Raw genomic sequence first — 25,943 nt, 5'->3', positions numbered from 1 at the left:
TAATATGTCATGGTCGCAACCACTCGAGTATTTATAGTAGTCACATTTATTAGGGGGAATACAGTATATTAAAGCAAATGTCCTGGGTGAAGCTGTATTTGCTCAGGATTCATGACAGGTGAATGGTGGTGTGCACTCTAAACGGTGTTGCCATAGGAGCCTATGTCTCTGTTTTGAAGGATTGTACATTTGCAAATGACGTGTTTGGAAGTGAGACCATTCAAACAACCCTACTTAAGTCTGTGGTATGACCATTATCTATGGACTTGTAATAAATTATGTTTAAGGAGTTTGGGGCTGAAAGATCTTTAATGTATTAAGTATACTTGTAATGCCTATTTAAGAAATACATTACAGTTTCATTTAGTTTCATTGAGTGCACTTTTACATAATAAAAGTTACTTGCACAACACGCAGCATTCAATGTGGACATCATCATTGTACAAGTATAATTATAATGGTTTAATCCATTACCACATCGCGTCACTCTCATGACACGTCCAGTATACAGAAAGTGCACAGTTTCCTCCATTACTTTACTTTTGCTGTGAATATCCAAATCGCCTTGAAAAAAAGCTCTTTGTATGGAAGTCAATTGGAGGACTTGGGGCGAATCTCGGCGATAGTGAAATCGCCCTAAAAAGGGGCGGTATCTACAGAGTGCGAGTTAATGCTCTTTGGGCTGTAATTCTAGGCAGAACACACAGTTCAGAATGCTTGAATGTGACAGAAAAATCTCTTGTTTTCGCACTTTTGTGGTGCGTCGCCCAATGGCCCTAATGGACGAGCCGCCCCAGCTTGAGACACTGATTGACAGACTGGGGGATAATTGGTGTGGAGGTGCTTGGATAACAAATCTGAGCACCTGTATTTCAACCCATCATCTCCATGGAAACGTATAAAATGATTTACACTGCTGCCACTATCAAACAACTGAATATATTGGCCATAAAAAAACTAATTTCTACGAATGGCAGCATCCTGAATAGTTGCACGACAGGTGTTCTGGAAGATTGTTTCCAGCAGTTATTTACTTATTGACACAATTATATATCGTAATTTATTTCATTTATGCATTTTGGCAGACGCCTTTATCCAAAGCGACTTTCATTGCATTGTATTATACATGAGTTTCTGAATATGTGCAATCTCCTGGGATCGAAGCCATGACCTTGGCATTGCTAGTGCCATGCTCTAACCACTGAGCGACAGGAAAGCAATATAGTATAAGTACATAGTATACAAGTACAAGTATGTAGTATTTTCCAGTCTTGTTTCACATATTTTATACTTGACCAAGCAAAAAATTGTAATTGTTGGGAAAAGTATTATGCATAATCCCATTCATATATATTCATGCATAACCTCAAATATATTTCTAGTTCAAGATGCACTCTCACCGATGATAAGAAAAGAACATAACATGATATTAAAGGTTAAGGATACAAAGTCACCGAAATTTATTGCGGTTTGTCATTTGCTGATAAATGGCATGCAACTTTTAAGCCATAAGCCAAAGTTATTTAGCGAGCTAGTACACACTCCTATCTCTACCTAGCACTGTCAAATCCCCAGGCTGAATTGACATTTAACCTTGCAGGAAAGAAGAAATAATTTAAAACTAACAGAATAAGGAGATTGGCTTGTTGAGCGAGGTGACACTTTGATTAAAAGTGGCAAAAAAATTTGAAACATCTAAAAATGATTTAAACAAGCAAGCAGAAGAAAATGCTACACATGACGGGTAAGAACACAACAACATGGAATTATTCATCACTGACACAAAAGAGCTTAATTAACATTCAGACGTATAACCCCGTCAAAGAAAATAAATTAAAGACAGGGCCCAAAATGTGATGAAAATTATTCAGGAGTGAAAATGATCCGGTCCGAAACTGCACTGCATATAAATCAATTGGACTTTGGGTGTTTTGAAAGACTGTTTTGATTGCATCTTTAATATCGAGGCTGTGATTGGTAGAGCGGCTATCCTCGAGTGGTGAATTTTTTCAAGAGGCCGTATGCAATCAGATTATTTCAGATGAAATATAAAAACATGTGCCCCTCAATCAAGCTCATCTATGAAATTCTGGTATGGATTTGCTTTACGTTATGTTAAAACAGCTCACTGATCCCACGCTGTATGGCGGACATCACCACAGCAACAGAAACGATACGTTATACATTAAAGTATCGATCCACCCTGCATGAAATAGTAATGCACAGTGACCTATTAGTGTTTCAGGATTGTCCTGAATCCAAGGGCACTTCCATTCACACAGCTTGTGTTCAACACGAGCAGAATATCAGGAGATTTGCTCAGAATTTAATAAACCGTGGAAGGTTTCGGTGTCAATGTAGGTACAATATTTCGATTGAGATACAATGGAAAGTTTTCTGAGGCTTGGGCAGAGAGGTGAGAATGAAGCAATAAAAGTTGCTGTAAAGACATATAGAAAGTGTTTGGATCCCTGGTAGGTTGAGTAATAATTCCAGTCCCCTCTATCTCGGGTAGTGGGCCCAGCGGTACATCAGCTGTTAATCCTGGAATCAGTGTGTGGAACTGTCTTTCTCTGAATCTAAGTGCTTCCTTGATTGCTTACTGTTGATTAAAGCACCCAGGAAGAAATCAAGGCATCCTCTTGACTCATTGATCTTCAGCCGTCCTTGGTGAGCTCAGCATGTGAAAGAGGTGTGTGTTAATGCCCTGCTACAACAACTAACATGTCTTACAAATGTCTCAATTACCAAAAGCACAAAGCATGTCTAGAATCTTGATTTGGTTTGTTAATCGTGGTTGTTCGACATTTAACGGTGTCATTTATAACTTATATCAGAGTATAATTAACCACTTTTGATTATTATGGTGTACTTTAATATTAATATATTCAATAATAATATTATAATTATGTAATTAATTTGCTTATTTTATCATTTATATCATATTAAAAAATCATAACACAAACTGTGATTTTGTCTTAATCTAGCTAGTTTTTATAGGAAAAAGTGGGATTCTTGTCTGTTGTTTCGCTTACTATGAAATTTTCGTAATAACTACAGAGTACAATTTGTCTCAAATCATCCTTGTTTACTTTTATACAAAGAAAGCAGATTTCTCTCTTTTAGTAATTATGGTGCACTTTAATATAATTATATAAAAAAATCCTTTACAATATTTTTGCTTTTGTTTAATGTTATTAATTAAATTTAGAAAATTTTATTAATAATTCAAATTAAAATTGTGTCTAGTTTTTGTAGGAAAAATGGGATTCTTCTCTTTTTTGTTTTGTTTACTAATTTTATTTAATAATTACTACGAACTAAAATTAGTCTCAAACCAGATTTATTTGTTTACTTAAAAACCGATCTTTCACTTTTGATGATTAAGATGCACTTTCGTATAACTTTAAAAAATTTCTATGTATATATATATATATGTATAATTAGATTTTTTTATTTGATTATTTCTAAAATATATATATATTTTTTAAACTTAAAAAAGTATTTTCTTTTAAGTATTAAGTTTACTTAAGTAACTTAAGTATTTTTTCAAACTAATTAGTTTTTATCTGAAACAATGGGATTCTTGCCTCTTTCTTTGGTTTCGTTTACTATAAATTGTTTTTAATAACTAAAAAACTGATATGTGATTCGGTCTAAAAACTGATATGCATCTCAAACCAGCCCCTACAGAATCTGAATTTGAAACCATGTTCTGCCATTTTAAATCTGCATCCTATATTTTTTATTTTGTTTAACTTTTACACTTATTTGACACTAATACCAAACACTAAACACTAATAACAAACGTTATTTGAAATAAGAGTTTTAAAACAGATTTAAAAAAACAAGCAACCTTCTATACAACCTCAAAAGTGCCTTGTAAACAATCCTACACCAAACAACTGAATATGGTACTCACCCAGATGTTACCATCTTGATGATACGGTTTCCAGTTCCTGCCTGTGTCACTGTACAGAAGTCGGTAGCGGGTCGTCCAATCAGAGCTGCTATATCGACCCTGTGTGGCAACGGCTGTGACCTGTTTCCTGCTTCCCAGGTCGACCTGCAGCCACTGATAATGATCGCTGTCCAGCGGAGACCAACCCCCAGCGCCTGAAGAAAATGCACAATACTCGATTGCTTGTCGTATTGATCTGAAATCTGTTTGCACATGTTCCACACAGGAGCCAGAGAAAAACAGAACAGGAACAAGTCAAGTTGGTGTTTTGTAAATATTATGTGGGCTCTCGTAACCGTGTTCTTAAGGGTACGACTGGAGTGGGCCTTGAACTACAGGATAAACTACAACAGCCTTGTAATTTACCAAAGCCAGCTTTTATGGATTTGACTGCTGGAATGCACTATGCGTGTTTTACAAAAGAATCTGTATTTTTCAATCTTCTTTTAGAAGCTTTAAAGGTCCAATGTGTAATTTTTTGGAGGATCTATTGACTGAAATGCAATATAATATACTGTACATAACTATGTCTTCAGATGTGTGTAAAGACCTTTCATAATGAAGCATTACGTTTTTATTACCTTGGAATGACCTTTTTCTATCTATACACACAGCGGGTCCCCTTACATGGAATTGGCCTTGTTGTTTCTACAGTAGTCCCAAACAGACAAACTGCTCTTCAGAGTGCATTTCATAAAAACATTATCTCCTTCAGGGAAGAAGCAAAAACATGACATCTTTGTCCTGTGTCAGCCGCTGTTGTGCTTTGAAAGGGAGGGGTGGACTGAGCCATTGGTTCCAATTCGCAATCTCACCACTAGATGCTGCTAAATCTCATACACTAGACCTTTGAAGAACAGACTGTTGTAGAGATGTTTTATATGACTTTAGCCGGAGGCTTTGGGACATTTGTATCATGGACGTTTAAAAGAATAATACATGCTGCAAAATCAGTGTTCAACGTACATAAAAAAGATATTCAATTAAAGACTTTAATGACAAGCATTATTAAAATGGAACAATAATATAGTGATGATAATAAAAGGCATGAAAATATACATTTTTGATTTCGATTTACAGTATAAAGCTTTATAGAGCTTATTTTAGCCAGACAGATTGTTCATTTGTAATTGTTTTTTTGTAAATCGTAAGGTTCTACAATTGCACATATTGACACAAACAACCGAAAGTGGGCGGAGCTAAACTGAAGCTGCAACTGCAAAGCCTTCATTTAACAGACATTAACACTCCATCTAACTCTGTAAACACACTGAAACCAGGCACAGGGAGAGTCTGAGAGACATAAGCAGGGGGCAGTAGATTAGGTTGTCCAGGGATCACCACACGAAGGAAGCTTAAGAGAGTGTGAGGGAGTCAAGGGACATCCACTTCACTGCCGCCTGCAAGCTGCCACCAAGGCAGATGTTCAGAGGAGATAAAGAGAGCACAGAAAAGGGCACTGGAAGGACACCAGCCACTGAGACAGGCGAAAATAAAACAACAAAGCACATTGAGTTTTAGAGCCTGGCCCAGACCAAAAATAAATAAATATATAAGAAACAATCCCAGATGACAGAGATAAAACAAAGAGATGAAACATAAAATGCATTTTTTTGGTACAAACATTACCTGGTGGGCTATCTGTGCACCCAAGATGTATGACTTCCAAAAGGAAGTTGTGATGATGATAACACACTATAGCCATGATAGATGGCATGGCATCATTTTTGAAGAGTTTGCCCTCTGCTTATATTCGCCACAAATAGGTTCTCATACCATTGACAATTTGTGATTTCTTATGTTTATTTCTGTGTTTGGCTGTGGGGCTGTGGTCAAATATTCATCTTATCACTCAAAGACCTTAAAGTGTTTTTAATAAGCCATATTTAGATAAATATGTATATAGATGAAGGAAATAATAACATTTGCGGAGTAATAGCATTGTTTGGCTTCTAATCCAGGAGGAATGAAATATAGACAGCTGCAGGCATAAAGCAACCCAGACTATATTGATGGAACCATACTGCATATGAATCAAAGAGTAATATGTTTGACCTCTTGATTAAAATGCTGTTATTACAGTTTTGTCACTGTGTTCCTTGAAGTTTGGTTAAACATTTTCTGGCGGGGGAGAAACATACATTATCTAACCTCACCCGTCAAGCTGAGATAACACATTCATCTAAATTTGATTTCATCTACATGCCATAACAGAGCAGAAAAGATGTTAACGCATGAGCTCAAATCTTACAGATTCAATACGAGACTCTCAGGAGAAGACAGCTCAACTTTAAATGCGTCGACAAGTAAAGCTGAAAATGCACCAGGCCTTTGGCAGCAAAGTCAAAGGTCCAGTTGTGCAAGAATATACCTGATCTGACCCTAACCCGAACACTAGTCTTGTGAAAAGGAGCTGAAAATAAAACAATATCTATGTGTTCCACACAAAAAGATATACAGTACATGGTTTTGCACCAGCGTGCTAGAGAGAATCATTACAGAAACGTCTATTTTGGGTGGGTAATTCCTCTTAAAATTACATTTCGCTTCAACCTAACATAGTTAGGGTGATTTAACTTTATTAAATTGATAAAGCAGCAAATTTAGCTGTGTTTTAAAACATCACCTTAAAAAACAACATTGCATTGCAGTATATACTGTAGGTCTATGCAGTAAATACATACGATTTGGCAAACTAGCGTCGCCTTGAAAGTAGAGCGTGGAATAAAACAATGGACATGGATGACTGCTCACACGTCTTAAATTAGTCTCTCAAACTCATGAATGAAAACCTTATTTTTCAGCTAAGGTTGGGATACATGACTCCACACTGGCATCTGAACCTTCCCTCTGTCATTCACCTCAGTTCCTCACAATCCTTCTCCTCATTAGCTTCCGACAGGACATTTTGTTTTCCCCGCAAACCAGCCAGGACAAACTCTTGTCCTCTTCCATCTCCAGCTGTGAGGGGCAAACAGGTTTCTGCAGAATGATGATTTGACCTTTCCGTCTGAATCATCTCACATATGAACAGCTGCTAAATAGATGTCCCTCTGGCCGAATAAGAGAGTGCGGCGGCAAGGTGGCTTTGCATCGATGTACTGGGCTGGTGATGTGATATTACTAAAATTGATATCCGCATACTGAATTTTGTAATGTATAGCTACTGTAACAATGAAAATTGTGAAAAGCGCTATATAAATAAAAGTCGAGTTCTGCTTATTGTACAGTATTTAGAGTTAAATGTTTGTTGATCTAATGCTACAGTCCATTCTGTATTGGTCTTGAATGGTCTCGTTTTATTGCAATTCCCTGAAATATACACCACCGTACAAACATTCATTCCTGTTGACAGAAATGACTATTGTGATAATCTATGCATCACATGCTTGACTGATTAACACATTAATGACAAATTCAAGACGTGGTGCAAACACTGTGCAAGATGTCTATATAGACAGTTTATATGCCTATTATCTTCACCTTAGAGGAAATATTTATATAAATGCATGGATTTATTATTGGAAGTGTAGCGTGTGATGAGGGAGTACATCTCATTACACTAAGAGGTGAAGATCAGGCAACATTAGCCCGGATGAGGGACTGTCAACATCATTCTGACTGACACCTCTGATCGCCACATTAAAGCAGCGCGTTGCATCTGGGACACATGATGATTCGGTCTCAACAGCTTTACATCAGATTGTCTGTCATTCATCTGCTGTTTTTATTCCATCTTTCTGCTTTGTAACTCAATTCCAGAATTACACTCCTAATACATTTCTGTATTAGACTGAAGAAATGTATTTATTAAATTAATATCCAAAAATGGATTAAATCTGTATTAAGTTTAACTCTGTTACTGTAAATATACGAGCATCCATTAAACCAGTGGATATCACTGCTACCTGTCAACCAAAGTGGATAAATACAAACCCTGCTTTGTATTGATTTCGCACGATCTTTGTTCTATTTTCAGCCTGGAGATCTTTAAAACGCATTAGTTAAGCTAAATAATGCATCATTGGTGCAGACAGACAGTTGGGCCTTGCATACACAAGCGAATATTCCATCAGCAACAACAGTCGTTGATGCTGCTGCTCATTCAACTATAACCAATGAACCCTCTTCTGACATCATCAATGGCTTGGCCATCAGAGTGTCATGGCAACACCCTGGAGCCCAGAGAACCAGGCTGAACCAGACAGTTTGGCATCTAAAAATGAAAAATTTCATGCCAGATGCTAATGTGCTGTCAAAACTAACACTGCTTGGCCCACCAGTTCAGGAAAATTGGAAACGGACAGCTCAGAGTGATTATTTTGAAGCTAATTATCTTTAAAAAACCTGACAATGCTATTTCAGGCGAGCTTTACAGGTTTCATGGTCGTAGATTTTATTAGAAGGTCCTAAGTGACATTGCTATTCATAATATGCGGTAAAAAATGATTCAGTACATCAGATTCAGAAATGTCATATTTAATCGACAGGATGAGGTCCAAATTTTGCCCCAGCATTGCAGTCTTCATGATTAAAGTACAGATCGATGACAACTACATGTCTGCATGGAAATATTAACATTTTGCCCAGTGACACACCAGCCAAAAATAACATTAGCTACGGCCCTGTTTAAGGAATAGTTCATCATATTTAATGTGTGGGACTTTCTGTCTTCTGCAAAATACAAAGAAAGACATTTAAAAAAATGTAACTGTTGGTCCCCATTGACTTCTATTCTATGGACATAAAACCAATACAAGTCAAAGGGGACCCACGGTTTTCAGTTATCAACATTTTACCAAATATATATTTTTTGTGTTCTGCAGAGAAAAGAAAGTCATGCAGGTTTGAAATAACAAGAGGGCATGTTAATAATGACAGCATTTTCATTTTGAAGGTAAACTATCCCTTTAAGGAACTGTTCACCCGAAAATATAAATTCTTTAAATTGTCATTTATTCACCCATATTCATCTGTAAAACAAAAGTAGGTATTTTGACAAATGTGATGAAAATGGGGTCTAATGTTGTTTGGTTGATCTTTTGTGTTACAAAGAAGAGTCATACAGGTTTGGAATATTGGATCTCTTCACATCGTGGGCTCTGACTCCAGAAAACTGAATCTACTATAGGATGATGCTTATACATTAAAAATCACAAAAAAAGTGAATTAATTTATCAGATAAAAAAGAAAATCACTTTTCCTAGGCATCATCAAATACTGGTAGGGCAGGTAGAGAGAGAGAGTGAGAGAGACAGGTTCTCACATTTGCAGAATGGCAGGTAGGAGAACATGTTCATTGGCCACAACCGTGGACCCCTCAGGCCAAGTGCACCTTTCGAGTAACAGAGAACCCTGGGTCGCTATGGTGACAGACTGCTGATGTAGGCAGTGCCAGAGGGCATATCCCATTGCTTATTCTCACAAACCCTACTGGCCCTCGGTGAGAAGGGGGCTGAATAGAAATGCCGGACTTACATGTAGCAGGAAGCTGGATTCAGTACAGCCACCTGTCAAGTCTGTGTGTTTCTGTACTGTCAGAAACTTCACTTCTGGCATTAAATCAAAGATTCTGAACCTTGGAGTCGCAACCCCTTGTGGGTCAGCAGAGATGCTAGAATACTGGAACCTCAAAAAAGGGCCACGGAGAAAAAAAATATGCTGTTTTTTTTCAGTCATGCCATACAGTATATGTGGACCTGAGATCTGCTCGACAGAATAAATATTAATATAATTCCTTTCCAGAACACCAATTTATACATGTTTACAGTGTTTTGCGCAGCTCACATTGTGCATTGATGCTTTAAGCAGCATGTGTAATAGGAGGCATAATTACAGGAGCAATTAATATTTCTGTGTTTTATGCACAAAAAAGAGCTCAGCATGCTTGGAAATAACATGTAATTTGGATCTTTTAAAATGAGTCTCATTCTACACAGACCCCCACAGAGAGCCCTGCATATAAAACATCCATTATGAGCTGAACCCGCTCTTCCCTGAGAGCCCAAATCTGCAAACAACACTCAATGTTTCTGATGCATAGTGTGAAATGTTTCATTACTTGAGTATTGGACTATCAATCGATTTCAATTTTAATTACAAGATATGCTGATTTCTACAATAACACACACATATTAACACATATATAATATCAATACGAACAACTTGGTAGGGCCTTTTTAAAATTAAGTACATCAAACAAATACCGCTGGATGACAATCGATTTAATGAATATATGCTGTATTGCATGATAAAAAATCACTTCCTATTGCACTGGAAGTAGTTTTAATATTAAGCTTCCCACTTGAAAGGCAGAGAAACGACAGGAAAACAATGGCAAATTATTAAAACTACATCAAAAGAGAATTTCTTTAAGCATTCCTCTAAAATAATACTAAATCATGAACCATAAATGTATTTATCCATGTGAAATTTATACATTATGATTATTCTTACATTTATTACTCATAATTACATTATTTGTAAAAGGGATAGTTCACCTAAATATGAAAATTCTGCCATCTTTTACTCACGCTCTTCTAATTTCAAACCTGTAACATCGTGTGTACACTGGACACGCCGCGATGCGAAAAAAAGACAATAAAACCCATTATAATTTTACATTTTGTTCAGACTGGATGCGCATCGCGCCAGTCGCGTCCGGTGTAGACATGGTGTAAGGCTTTCTTTCTTCTGCAGAACACAAAAGCAGATATTTTGAAGAATGTTGGTAACTGAACAACGGCGGTACCCATTGACCTGCATTGATTTTCTGTCTATACAGTAGAAGTGAATGGGTACCACTGTTGTTTGGTTATAAACATTCTTCAAAATTCTTCAAAAGATCCTACAAGAGGGTGAGTAAATGATGACAAACCTTTTATTTTTGCTTGAACTTTAGTTGTCTATATTAGTTAAAAACAAATAACATAAATTCATCAATAAATTCATAATTGACTTAAACATTTACAAATAAAAAGTTGAATATGTTAACATTTGATACTTAATGAACTATAATTAACCAATAATTATTGTATTAACTAACATAAGAAGGATAAATTACTCCTGAAAACACATTGTTTATTGTTAGTCTATGGTAGTTAACTTATGTTAACAAAATCAGATTGTAAAGTGTTACCAAATAATCTGCATCCATCAATAATTAGTATACCTTGGTTCATTTGATAATTTGAGCAGATACATGTTAAATGTTAGCTTGCACTGTTGCGTTGTTTGTGAAACAACTTAATCTTCATGAATCTGTGTGTTGAGGCCATGCTTCAACAGAAGTCTATTCTGGATATCTATACCATTAATTTAATGGAGCACAAATCGATGTTCATTGGACAAGAGACTCTTAACACATCATTTAGACTCCCGTCCGGGCACTGTGGTTTAATGTAGTTCAACTTTGCAAAGCATGTCCCGAGACCCCTACTTTCCATTACCTGCAGTGTCTGCAAAACTTGAATCTGATTTCAAGTTTAACCGCGATTGTAAAAGGCTTAGTTACAATGAGACTGTGTTGTTTTGTGACATAAATAATCACACTGAATTAACATGTTAAGCTTGACTTTAGCTTAAAGTGAACGTCCTTTTAGATTACATTTGCAATGAGAGTCACAAGGAAAACAATTAGCCAATTTTGTCCAAATCACAGAGATAGATTACCGCATTGTCGCATCTGTTGTCGATTTTCCCTCAATTAATCTTAAGAACATGATTTTCCAAATGCGCAGGTTTGGCGTAATGGAATGAGCTTTTGTAATTTAGTAATTCACACTATAAGTCCCGGCTGTTGTGATGAACTAAACAGTGCTATAGTATACGCAGCGTATTGGACCTAAAAGAAACCGTATCCAGTATGCGCACCTGTGAAAGTTTGTATTAAACTGTCTGCATAAAAAAAATCAACAGCTAAGAGTGTTTGTTGAGGTGTTGTAATGAGACAATAAGGGTTTGTTTTATTTTTCCAGTCAAATTATCACATTTGTGGGCGTGAATCTTCGCGTGCATGAGAAAGAACAAGAAAATGTTATTACCTCCTCTTTTATTTAGCTTGGCATATCCAGGTGCATAGCCACCGGTGAACACAGAGGAGCTGGTGAAGGCATTATGAGGGAGCGGCGTGACGAGGGCTTCATCACATTTTTCTGTTGAAGAAAATGGAAACATTACGATGACACAAAATGACACAACATAAATCACTGAAGCAGCACTTCAATTTCACATCTAGCTATTTTGGGACCGTCCAAACGCCTTTGCCACAAGCTAAGTGCGGGAGAAATGAGCGAGTCCCATGTTTACGGAGTTGAGTTCATCCTGACAGACTCCCTACTGCCGTCTCTACTGACAGCACGGCATATTAAACAGCAGAAGCACTAGGAGGATGGAGTCGGTGGTCCGCTGGTCATTACTCAGGTCCATTTCATGGTCAAAAGCTTAAATGCCCCAATTCTTCTAAATGCCAGGCATTCTTTTTAAATAGATAAAGGTAAATTAGCGCTGAATTGAATTTAGTCATTCGGTTCACACACGATTTAGGAGATTTGGCTAGATGTGTGGCATCCCCTCAGGTGTAAATTGGAAATCACACTGACAGCATTTTGCGAAAAGTGGCGTTTATCACATTTCTCAGAAAAGTCATTAGTTTCAAGGAGATTTGGCAAATTGAGCGACAGCACATAGCTGAAAGTTGGGTTTAAAAACCCAACAAACAAAGTTAAAAAAAGTTTCAACACCGGAAGAAAACAGGGCACAACGCACTCCACAAACATCCCGATGATGAGCAAAAAACGCTCCGGCGAATGCACAGACAGCTCTGAGATCCAGAAGCGTCCCAGAGCAGCACGGCAGAAGTGACTGATAACAGCAGTTTGGTGTATTCAACATGAAAGCACAAACAACACATCCTCTATATTTGCCTTCAGCTGCGACGCGGTACATTCAATCACCATCCCTGCGAGGGAAGAAGGAGCCGTTGACATGTTAGGAGGGTAGAGATACTAGAGACGACTGCATCCCGATGTCTGTTCTAATGAGTGTCTGCTACGTTCAAGCATTATTTGTCTCCAAATCCCAAGTCAAATTGGCCTTCTGACCAGGAGCGTGAAACAGGAACGCATTTTACACACATATGGCAGTCCTTACTAAGAGCTGTATCTTTTTATCATTCTCATTCGCACCAGACGATCCCCATTGCCCAGAGGACACGTGGAATGGTCGGCTCTGTCATGCGAACCTTCTCAACCTGTTGGCGGATTGAAGAAAAGCCCAATTACACTTGACATTATAGTGTCAACGGAGAGTAATTACTGTAATCTCCATGGTAGTACTATGACAGTTGGAGATGGAAAACTAACAATTAAATGATTTCTAAAATTTGCTATAGCACTTTTGGGGATTTCTCAAGAGGTGGAGAGTACTTAAGTATTTTTACTCCTAATTACATTTGAAAGTATATCAAAAGTTTTTTACTTTCGTAAACTTTTATTGACTATAAAGCATACACCACACTTTTTTCTCCAGTACTTTTCATAAAAAAACATCGTTTTTTTACCTTTAATACTTAACGGGGTCATATGGCACAAATACTTGTTTTTCTGTGTCTTTGGTTTGTTATAAGTTGCCCATACATGTAATAGATGCGTAAAATGTATGTGTCGGAACAAAAGATGCACTCTATCTAAAAGCGAACGCTCTCCCGGCCCTTCCTGAAATGCCTCGTGTAACCACACCCACACAAATCTACGTCAGTTCGTGGTATGATTTGACTTAGACCGCCCCAAATGTATACGCAAGTAAGGTTGGTGTACCTGTCAGTACAATTGCTTCGGATGCTGATGTTCCAAATATGATAAGAGGCGTTACATTTCCATCACACGCTTGCAGTATTCGACCAATCACTACGCACTGGTTAACTGGCCAATCATAGCACACGTCGCTTTTCAGAGCAATGAGCTTTGTTAAAAATCTGTGTTTCAGAGAGGCGGGGCAAAGAGGAGATACAAACATGCACGTTATGTGGAAAATACAGCCATTTTTAACCTTAAATCGTGTATACACATTGCATTACATCTAAAACAAATGATAATATTAATTTGAGCCGTGTCATATGAGCTCTTTAAGTGCATTCAAATGTAGCAATTTTACGCAATTTCAAGTAATTGTACGCAAATTTGACTAAAACCTTTACTTCAGTAAAAGAACATGTTTTTAGAAAGTGTTTTTAGTTTAGTGTATATAATGTACAGGATATAAAAATGACATATTATGACACTATTAATTTTCCAAAGTAAAAATACTTTGATGGAGTACAGATATTTAAAAAAAGGACTCAAAGGGATAGTTCATCGCAAAATGAAAATGTTGTCATAATTAACTCACCCTCAAGTTGTTACAAACCTGTATAGAAATGTCTTTGTTCTGTGGAGCACAAAATAATATATTTTGAATCATGTGGGAAACCAAACAGTTCTGGGGCACCATTGACTACCATAGTAGTTTCGTTTCTACACTATGGTAGTTAATGGTGCCCCAGAACTGTTAGTTTACAAACAATCTTCTAAATATCTTCTTTTGTTAACAGTATAAAAAAAATTATGAAATTTATTCAACTAAGTTCTAGTTAGGGGGGCGTACTCTGGACAGCACACCAAATACGCTTTGTTATCATACATGCAATCTATTTCATTAAATTTTAACAATAAGTCATAAAATACAGGCTTAAAGCAACATGAGGCTTAGTAAATTATGACAAATTTTTGGGTGAACTATCCCTATTGAGTAAAGTAAAAATACAAATGAGTCTGTGTGGAAATATCATTGTGTATCGATCGAGATTAGCCATGAAAACTGGACTGTCACTAGTAGCAAGAAACTGTCAAGAGTAACATGTATACTAATAAACGTATATCTTCATAATATGAAACAGTTTATCTTTAACAGTTAAGTGTAAGAAAGGTCTAATTTAGTAGAAAAAAAAGTTGTTTTCACCAAACAAACCAAGCCCAGTTTAATAGAAAAAACACAGCAGCGTACAGTATTTAAACAAAGTTATTGTTATTTAATAAGTGCAATCATGCCTTTTTATTAGACACAATAATGTATTTCTTTATTTACACAACTCTGTGCTATTTGGTGTTCCCTATTGTTAACATTTTGGCGCGTAACCAATAAGTTTCAAATCCTAATGACTAAAGCTTTGACTACGCAAAGCACTTAACCCCAGGTCTCCTGGAGTACTGACCCTTTAATAAGTTCCTTTGAATAAAGGTGTCAGCTAAATTATAAAGCAAAAGAGACAAAAATAGAGACGCAAGAGATTTAAACATCTAAATCTGGCCTTTCAAAAAAAGAGAACACTACAAGCGCACCCCGGATTGTAAAATTGTGGAGAGTCACAATTGAATTTGAAGTGAGCACGTGCTTAATTTACTTTGAAGAAAGAGTCAGAAAATGACTCAGTGTAAAATGACTCACTCGTGTGTCATTAATTATACTCCGCATTTCAGAATAAATCATTTTGGAATAAGCCATGCAAGTAGAAACTTTGGCAAAGCTATTCTGATAATTTATTAGTCTGTCTTCATAAGCAAATGTTTCTATCCATTAGATGCTGAGAGCATCAAAAAAAACAATAGTCATGACATCACCAAAATCCACTTCTCTAGATGGTTTTTTTGAATAATTTATTTCAAAGTTTTGCCTATGATGACTATTTCGACACGACACACACTGCCTTCTGATCAGTACAGAAACATTTCCAAGACTCCGCAGAAAATCTGCCAGACTAGGAAAAACAGATCCGGATTTTTCAGGGGTAAATCTGGAGAGCTGAAACAGTGGAAATCTGATGGATCATCTATCAAGATCGTGGCAAGACACATTACAGAGAGACCTGAAAATCGTTGTTCAATCCTCAAACAAATTTCCTCACATTCCTGGGAGAAAGAAGAAGGAGAAGCATGTCACAAAAATGGATTTACTCGTCCATGTGACATTTCCCTCTGAACAAATACTTCAGCCCTGAGCAAATAGCACGCTGTCTTTCTTACGCTTACTAGCGGAGTGACCGTAATGATGAGCTGCCCATTTGTGCACAGTGTGTCAGGCAGTGTTACGATCTGAACAAAGAGCACACTATGAATTAAGAACAGCACATGACAATATACAAGATACCCAGAGCAAAACGGTTGCAGTTTTTGAACTCTTTGGTCTTGAGAGATATTTTTATTTAATTTCTAAATTTTAAATAGATAATTTGGCTCCATTCACTTTCAACATTCTTTTAATTATATACTTCAGCTTTAAATAAAGTACAGTGAAATTGTAAGTATTTTTCTAAAATGTAAAGATAAAAAAGCCACTATGAGATGAAAGGGTGTTGATTTTGTCCAGTGTATGAAATTTAGTGGCATCTAGCGGTGAGGTTGTGAATTGCAACTAAAGGCTCACTCCACCTCTCTTGCTGAATGAGATAATATATTCACGAAATGCTCTGTAAAGCTGTTTTTTAGAAAGCTCTATTTTAGAAACAGCATGGTGAATGGGGATCCCGGTGTAGATAGAAATACGGTAGATAGAAATCATTCTAAGATAATAAAAACATTACGCTTTATTATGTAAGGACTTCATACACATCTAAAGACATAGTTATGTATGTTATGTGGCGTTTCTGTCAATAGATCATCCACAAAATTAAACACAGCACCTTTAACCTTTGAAACAAATGTGGATTTTTTAAGTAATTTTGGTTCAATAAATTCAAACTTCTTAATTACACAGTTGTTGTCAAGATTAATGTGTATTTCACAGTTAAAACAAGAATAAATTTGTCTTTACACTATTTGTGGGAAAGATTGTTGGTTGTTATTGGAGGGTTATGAGAGTGAGTCACCTGCCCGAGGAAGAAACACTACATACCCAGCATGGTCATTTTCTAACAATATCTTATTATTCTCTGCATTTTCCCAATACATCCTTTTCTCTTAAACCAGTAAAGCTGGTTTTATGTACAAATTAAGTTCCTCAGAAAGTGGGCTAAAAACAATGAACAATGGCTTGTCAATGCTAAGTGATTAAAACAATAATTTTAATGCAATTCCTTAACATATAAAATTTGTAGTTGCGAGGATTGCAAAATGGTGTATTCTAAGAACAACCCAAACATGCACTGAGAGGTGAATTCCCAATACATTTCATTGATCATGGCTGCAGTGCATCATCTAGATGCATAGTGTAGTCGAGTGTTCTCTCAGCATTTTTAAGAACTGATTCACGTTAGTTTTCTCTATCCTTCACCGGTTCTCTGCAGAACCAACCTAGATGGGGAATTGCGCAGCACAAATTGCATTTTTGGACATGTTTGCACTGATGCCTGATTTACATAATTCACTTAGTGAATCAAGTGCCAAAACATCACAAGCAAAGCAAATAAATTACCCCCCAAGTCCCACTCTGAGTCACTGAAGCCATTTTACACTGAATTAAAGTGAGAAACGGCGTTGATGTTACCTTTGGTTTAATTCGTATGTGGTCAGTCTGGTCTTTGGGGAGCAGGGGACTAGAACGCATATCTGTTGTTTATCAAAGCCGGTGTCTCTGCGTCTTTTCAATGCCTGGACTTATTTTACCTCCAGATGTTCTACCTATTTGATGCTTTTTAGTTTCTACTTTCCTTTGAATCTTCTGAACGTGTTAAAAAATCATCTAATGCATGAAACAACCATTTACAGTACATGGTGTTCTATATGCATGTACTGTATGACTCATTCGTAGTCTAAAGTCAATCATTCAAACATTAAAAAATGACATCACAGATTCTTAGATTCAATCCAAACAGCACATGAATAATCCTGTTGCATAAAAATAAATAAACCATCAGAAAATCAAAAGGGACTTAACTACCTCTCCTTTGTCTCCACTCTTAATATGCACCTGTGCTTGATGAGCACATATTGTCCTGTTGGCTACAGACTGTCACCTGGGTGTTTCCTGAAAGCTGAAGGGGCATTTTAATCATAGTCAGGTCTCGACTGACTGCTCTGCTTAAGCAAAGTTGAGTGATCAGCATCTATGCAAGATCAAATTCTGTTTTTCCTCCGTCCAATTCTGTGAATATTTGACAAGTCTGATTTGCCCAAGCCTCCAGGTACATTTGAATATGTGTGTGTGTGTTAGTAGAAACTGAAGTGAAGATGATGGATACACTCATTGAGGATTAAAAGCATTTTGAAAAATGGTGCTGTCAAAGGGAGTCGAGCGGTGTGTTAGAATCAGGTTTATGAGAATAATTACAATAATTTTGCTATAAGTAATGGGCTTTTTGCGTTTAACAATAGATTATGATCTTATCAGTTCATAATTCATTTCACTCCCGTAATGGAAACTTACATTTAATAGCAGAAAATGAATATTGGAAAAAGATTCAATGAAATAGGGCAGATAATATTTAAAGTGATAATATGAAAAGTTTCTAAAGTTGATCATGAAGCAAAATAAAAAAGACTATTCACATATACAGTACTACTGCATTGGATGAATTCTATAAATTGGGGTCAATAGGTCAAAAAGTGTCCTAGAAAATGTAAAAATAAATGTTATTTTAATTTTACAAATTACATTAGAAACGAGACAAATTTTCCAAACACTGCGGTCACTTTCAAAGAATATAATTCAACCCAGTCTCAAGGCAGTTCGTGACAGAAACGAAATTTGGAATCTATTCGTTCATGGACGTGAATATTCCCATTTTTTTATGACATTGAGCACAACCTTTTTTTAAATGTCACTCAGCGAACATTCAATGCACAGGCTGCCTCAGTATTAACATTTATGTATAACCTGATATCAAAAGAAATCATACATATTTTAGGATGAGGCTAACCAACACCTTACTTCACCCAAAACTCTGAAATCACAGCCGCAAGGGCCTTAAAATGCAAGTTTTGTGTATTAAAATACAATAGATTGAAAGTTGTGCAGGGTGACACGAAAAAAGTCGTCAGTAAACACAAATTAAATGGATAGTTCACCCAAAAATTTAATTATGTCAACATTTTAGTAAACCCTCAATTCATTCAAAACCTGTTTAATTTTTTTGTACTGTTGAACAAAATGGAAGATTTTTGGAAGAATTTTAGCAATTTTCAGTTGTGGGGCACCATTGACTATCATAGAAGAAAAAATATTGTATACTTTTTTTTGTTTTCCGTTAATAACAAATAAATTTATTTTGAAAAATGAAGGAAAACCAACAGATCTAGAGCAACATTGACTACCATTGTAAACTTTCCTTCTATAGTAGTGAATGGTGGCCAAGAAAATTGAAAACACTCTCAAAAAATCTCCATTTGGAGCAACTTGAGTGTAAAAAAGTTACGCCAGAACTTTCATTTTTGGGTGATCTATCCCTTTAATAAATGAAAGGTTGTGACAATGTCATGAATTCCCGTTAGACTGTATTGTAAAATTTCATGACTTCCAGATGAAAAAAAAAGTTTGTATGTTACTTTCTGCTTTAATGTCAACATGCACTCGTGCTGGCGTCCCCTCAAAGAACTCCACATAACATGCCTTGACATTCTGAAACCTAATATGTCCAAATGTATTGTTTTACAGGAAATGAAAAAAAACACTGACATGTTTAAATGATTACATACCGTGTCATCAAAGTTGACAAGCACTTTTTAATACTTTTTATTGGTTAGTAATTTCCTAACCCATTGTCAAACATAAAGACTGACTAATAACAATGATTTATGAAGAAAAAATCACAAAATATGCAGAAAGGAGGTTTCAGAAGGTCAGCAGAGATATATTGTTTGCAGATCTTTTGGTGTGGTTCTGTCAGAAAATGGAGGACCATTTTTCTGGACTGTCACACCACACAAACAAGCCGATTCTATTGTGTCTTCATTCGCAATTTATAAAAAAAATAAAAGTGATAGAGTGAGAGTGAAACATATGTGAGCTGTCAAGCAGTTCCATTTTGCTAACACAGATAGCTCAATTTCAGTTGGTTGGATAAATGAATTTGGGTGCGCCCCTGCGTATAATACATCATTCCAATAAGCATCTGCTACTTCTCAAATGGGAATCTCTCAGACCCTAAATCTCCCTATGAATATGAAATTGCATCCTATTTTCTTCATCCCAAATTCTGCATTTCCATTTTGCAAACATACAACGTTCACACGCTGTTTGGCACAAGATTTCATGTGTGAAATTGTTTCATGGTCACTGTGAATGTGATCCACGGAGATGGAATTAGAAACATCAGAGGAGCGAGGTAAGGGCGGAGGAGGAGGCCGGCAGCGTGGCCCCGTTTTCTCACACCGTCTGTTTGTGAAGGGATTGGTGCCATCCACTATTAACAGCTCTATGCAATCAAGAGATACCGAAAGAAAGAGAGTCCAGAAGGAAAGCTTATCAACAAATGACAGCCACACAGGCGAGCTACAACAAGAGTCCCAATTTTCCAGTACTCAGGTTAAAAATGACAAGCATGGTGGATGATTTCATTGGCCGCAAGTATGCCAGGGGCATCTGTGGTGCTTCCTACTGTTTAAGCGTTCTACTATTGAAATAACAAATCTTCACTCGGTGACATAGGATCGGCGTATCTTTTAAAGTGACATATTGTGGTGGTTTAACAAGGTACCATACCAAATCTATCACACACACACAACTCTTAGCAGTGATAGCTACACAAATGGTTGTCTGAAATCTGAAATATATTAATCACTAAGTATTTCTAAAATACCTTCTTTATGTATATTGATTTATCAAATGCCGACAAGCAGAAATGAGTCATCCTGTTAACTCTGCTCTGATTTCATCTACCGTGCCTGAATATGAGAGAATTATGTCTGATATGAAACCACGAGGTAAACGATGACTGCTTTAAATGAATGACAGCCATAGAAATGTATGCTTTATATATGTAAATGAAAATTAGAGGGAAAGTTTGCCCAAAAACTAAAATTCTTTCATTATTTACTCACCATCAAGTTGTTCTAAACCTGTATACATTTCTATGTTCTGTTGAACACAAAATAAGATATTTTGAAGAATGTTGGAAACCCCACAATTCTGTGTAGATTATCATATTAGTTGATAGTCAGTAGTGCCCCAGAACTGTTTGGATAAAAAAACAATTTCTTTGATGTTTGTTCACATTTATATAGGCTTGCCACAACTTGAAGCGAGTATTAAAGTAAAAATGATCATTTTGGGTGAACTTCCCCTTTAATGTAGTTCCTCTCTGGGTTCACAAATGATCATTTTGATTATACTCCAAAGCCACCGTTTAAAAAAAACAACTGAACATCATAAATATCCATAAAAAAAGAACGAAACAATTCAATTATTTTAATAAGGTCATGCACAAAATTGCTATCTGCATCATCAGGTGGACATTTGGCACTCTCATTTCACAGGGATAATTGTAACCTCTGCGATACGCACGCTCGACTTCAATTCCAGATTCGACAAGAGCGATAAACAGGTGGTCGTACAATTACATTCCAACTTCTGAACGGATCCGAGCTCCATCACCACACCATATTAAACTCCCGCGTCCATTCACACACAGCTCAGGCTGAAAATAATTAAGGGCAGACTCCATTTTCTGGCAACCATCCTCATGCTGACCCCAGCTCGAGCTGATATATTATGGGATGGAGTAACCAAGGAGTACGGTTCACTCAGGTTAATGGGAGCCTGAGGCTGGAGATGCTAACACGCTAACATGTTGGGCGCTAAAGCGTCTGGAGCTTTGCTGCCGTATCAGCCACCAGTCTCTAATCAAAGCAACAATTTTAAACACAAACCGCTATAAACTGCCCATACACAGCACAAGATCACACAAGTACCTAATGTTTCATAAAGCCAGGAACACAAGTCCACCGGCCGGGTTAGCTAATGGGTTTGGGATGTATTAGCTCCTTTCTTACTCATTCTGAAGCTTATTATCAATGGATTAATTGAACACGAGACCCATTTTCCTCTTGAAAATTAACTTCTTTAAAATTTTGTCAAAATAATTGCTGTGTACATAAAGGCCCTAATTACACCTCAAAGGAAAAGAAAATGTGAAATATGAAGTGTAGCAGACTAATAATAAGAGCCGGTTCTAATTAAAATCCTTGACGTTGCTGGAGTATCAAGCGACAACGTAACAATTAATTTCACTATTAAGGTAATGTTTCTCGAAACATTAGGCAAAACTTCTCCCGGATATGAATTTTTATTAAAACGTCTTTAGAGTATGTCACATGACCTGAGGGAAAACTACTGTATAGCTTACAACCACGGATTCAAAACCATCTGTTCTATCAAAAACGAGGCTTATACAATATGCATCAACATCATTATTAATCTGCAATCCAAATTCATTTTTGTATAGACTAGTTAGGTACCATATGCACAATGTCTTGCATCTACTTTACAGTACAGCATCCTTGTTTTCCAATAGATTTAAATAGGTTTGCTTAGGGTTCCACAGCTTCCAACCATCTATCAAAGGTTTGATGCTCGCCGTACGTATTCAAATGATCCACCAGGCGTACTGAACACTAAAAAAATAAGATAAATAAAAAGTAAAAAATAAAACAAAACAAAACAGAAATTATACTTCCAGGATATATCATTTGTATGTCGGATTGTGTCTCCTGTGCCGTAGGTTTCATTTGAATTTCATTTTATCGTACAAGCGCAGGGAGTCATTTTTCTTGCCCACCTGCTTTCCCGAGACCTGATCGTAAGACAAGCCAACATTACCGCAATCATCTGTAGTCGTTTTTTCTTATACAGCCAATGGAATGACAAAGGGAGGCAGTGATTTACTGTCTGGTTCAGGCTTTTTAGTAATGATGTGTAAAGTTGCCTCTACTCTATACGGTAATGAAGAGGGATAAAGACTCGCTGGGACACTGTCTCTGACATCCTTCACGTCCTTCAATGTAAACAAACGTCATAAACAATTTGCCGCAAGGCAGCACATCCTCAGTTTATGTCTAAGTTTATGAGAAGACCCTTGAGTCTAAATTAACTTTGTGATTCAGTAGCCTCTGGTAGCATTTATTAGCTGTGGTTTGTTATTTCATGCCTAATATTTCTCTTTCATGGAGAAGCTAAAATCCTGTGAGACATTACGGCATTAAGTAGGTATGCATTACTTGTTTGAAAATAATGAATTCCCAGATGTTGTGTACAATGTTCAGTCGAGGCTCTTGCGTCTGTTTTTACAGGTAAGAAGTGTAGAGTAATGAGAACATCTGGTGTAAAATGTGAATGATTGCTCTTAAGCTCTGATTTAAAACACAATGATATACAACAAAGTTAGACACACTAAAGCAAATATTTTAGGACTACAATGATCGTTTAATGGATAGAAATAATGAGTTAAAGGTCCAGTGTATGAAATTAAATTGCGTCTAGTGGTCAGGTTGCGAATTGCGAAATATTACTTTTTTGTGAGATGGTGGTCTAGTGGGTTAAACCACTGAACTAGTAAATCAAAGGTTGCTGGTTCTATCCCAGCAGCCACCACCAGTGTGTCCTTGAGCAAGACACTTTACTCCATGTTGCTCCAGGGGGATTGTCCCTGTAATAAGTGCAATGTAAGTTGCTTTGGATAAAAGCGTCTGCCAAATGACTAAATGTAAATGTAAATGTATTACTTAGATAATTCATTGGGAAATGCGTTTAAGTAAACATCACTCTATTGCGGCATTTTTTGACCTGAGGGAGGGGTTCAAACAGACCAATCACAGCGCTTGCGGTCCGTGTAGGGTCCATGTGAGTTGAATCGTTGTTACATTTTTGGAGAGATGTGCGTAAACTACGGCGTAGGGTATGCATAGGGTGCGCGGCTCTGTAGGTTACAGTGTAGGCCCTATTCACGACTATAACCTACGCTAAAGACACTCATTTGCATAAATTAATTAATATTATACAAATTAAATAAATTTTGCTATGAAATATTAACTGTCATACTTGTGACCATATATGCACACATTCCATAAAGTATCCAGAAGTGGATGAGATGCAGTGAGTGCTTTCCAGATTTTTAACATTCAAGATGCATGAAAATAAGTATTTTTTTCATCACTTTGTTTATGACTCTTCAAATGACCTGTACACTTAAAGAAGTGGCGCTGCGTTTCGGTTTGATTTATGAAATCCTTTATGAGAAACGGCAACATAAGGCTGCTCACAGTGCTTGGCCAGACGTCACCAGTTTTGCCAACTATTCTCAATGGTAAGTAGCTAAAACCTGCCGGAAAAGTCGCTAAATGTCGCCAGATGAGGTCACGCGCTAATTAACAGTACGATAATTTGCATATCAGTGACGTCATCAAGTCTGTTCTCATATTTATGCATCCACACAGTCATTGCGTTTTAAATCATAAATGCTCAAACAAGGTGTAATAAGTGATTAGTTCATGGAGACACTGTTTGTACATGCGTATCTCTTTCACGCGTCAGGGCGGTATGAACTGAATATGCTGCTTCTCCTGCCGCTCACTGAACATAGTAGACAGAGAGTGGCGGTGATGCGCTAGGAAGACAAAAACCCGCTTTCGCGGGGCAGTAGAAGTGAAGCAGAATGTTTTGCTTAATCGTCAAGGCTTATTCAGAATGTAGCTAGATTTGTCGCTAGTCGCTTAAAAAAGTTGCCAAGTTGGCATCGCGTCACACAAGAACTCTTTTAAAAAAACAGACAAGAATAAGAACCGGTTCTCGGTTCCAAGACTAAACCTAAGTGCATGTTTCTATTTAAAGGTGATCACTTCAACTGTATTGCTATGTTTATGTGCGCTACAGCATGTCAGACAAGAGTGACAGTAAAGCAGCGCTCCTGGAAGTCAGGCCTCTCTAAGGTTTCAATTGGAGTCGATCCAACAACTTTCTGCTCTGATTGGCTGCCCTATTCTTCCCCTCTGCAGCTGTCTGATTGATGGGGCTGCAGATCAACAGTGCACCAGTCTATCCATCCAAGACTGGACAACTTAGCCTACTGTATTGCTCACAGCAGACTTGAGTCAAATACAAAGAGTTTGAACCAACGCCCAGGGCTAGTGATATAACGTTTATTTGTGCTACCTTCGCCAAAATATACTTAAAAAGTGTTTCTTAGAAGTGAAAGTAGTATAGATACTAACATTTTGGGCAAAATGGCTTAACAATGCATTTGACATTTATTTAATCTTTTTGACCCTTTTTGTTTTTCTATTTATGCCTCTTAGTGAGAGTGCCTGATAAAGTAAATTGCTTAGTTCACATTACTCAAAATATGACCAAAATTGGTTTAGCCTTAAGAGACTTCTTTTAAGAAAGAGAAATATCATTTTAATGTTTAAAGTCCTTTCATCAACATCATTTAAAATAAAAAGCTGAAACTTCACTTGACCACAATGACCCGTTCTTTAAATCACAGTTTCCAGTGACCAGAATGAGAGAGATATTGACATGATAATGATTTTTAGAGAAGGTACTCTGAGGTTGTTAAGCTTGTAATAACTGCTAAACATTACAGCCGTCTTGTAGGTCAAGCATCAAATGTCATTTCTCTTGACTCAGCAGTGGAAGTAAACAAGAGCGAATACATCTCTAATCTAAAGATATCCATCTCGCTGGGTGTGAAACACACTTGATTAAACATGTAAGTTGCATTTTGTTGAAAATAGATTTGCAGATATATAGATAAAGAATGTATATGCATGAATGGAAAAATGAATGACCTCGTCATTATAATTTCTACTAGAGACATGCGCTCTGTGTAGTATAGAATGCTAATAATTTTTTGGGGAAATGCACCGTGAATTTATCCAGATTTTCACCTGAAATTAGAAACCGCACAGCATTCCACTCAAATGTGCTGTTGTAGATTATCCACTTTATACAAACATAAAATGCACATACCAACATTTTCCAGCAATAGCAAGATTAGTACGGTATGTATACTATTCTGAAC

At 36.8% G+C, this 25,943-nt stretch overlaps 1 protein-coding gene across 1 annotated transcript in view; it reads right to left on the bottom strand.

Annotated features, from left to right (window-relative positions):
- Positions 1–25,943, bottom strand: part of cntnap2a (contactin associated protein 2a) — a 228,974-nt gene that overhangs the window by 116,417 nt on the left and 86,614 nt on the right. Inside the window, exons 2-3 of the mRNA XM_056737624.1 lie at positions 12,004–12,114; positions 3,923–4,116 (exon numbers count right to left, since the gene is read on the bottom strand). Coding sequence (XP_056593602.1) covers positions 3,923–4,116; positions 12,004–12,114 — 305 coding nt within the window. The remainder of the gene's footprint in view (positions 1–3,922; positions 4,117–12,003; positions 12,115–25,943) is intronic.

Source organism: Triplophysa dalaica, chromosome 23 (genome assembly GCF_015846415.1).
Source record: "Triplophysa dalaica isolate WHDGS20190420 chromosome 23, ASM1584641v1, whole genome shotgun sequence".
Lineage (NCBI taxonomy): Eukaryota > Metazoa > Chordata > Actinopteri > Cypriniformes > Nemacheilidae > Triplophysa > Triplophysa dalaica.
Note: the sequence above shows the minus strand (reverse complement) of the source record. Positions and strands in the feature narration are given on the sequence as shown.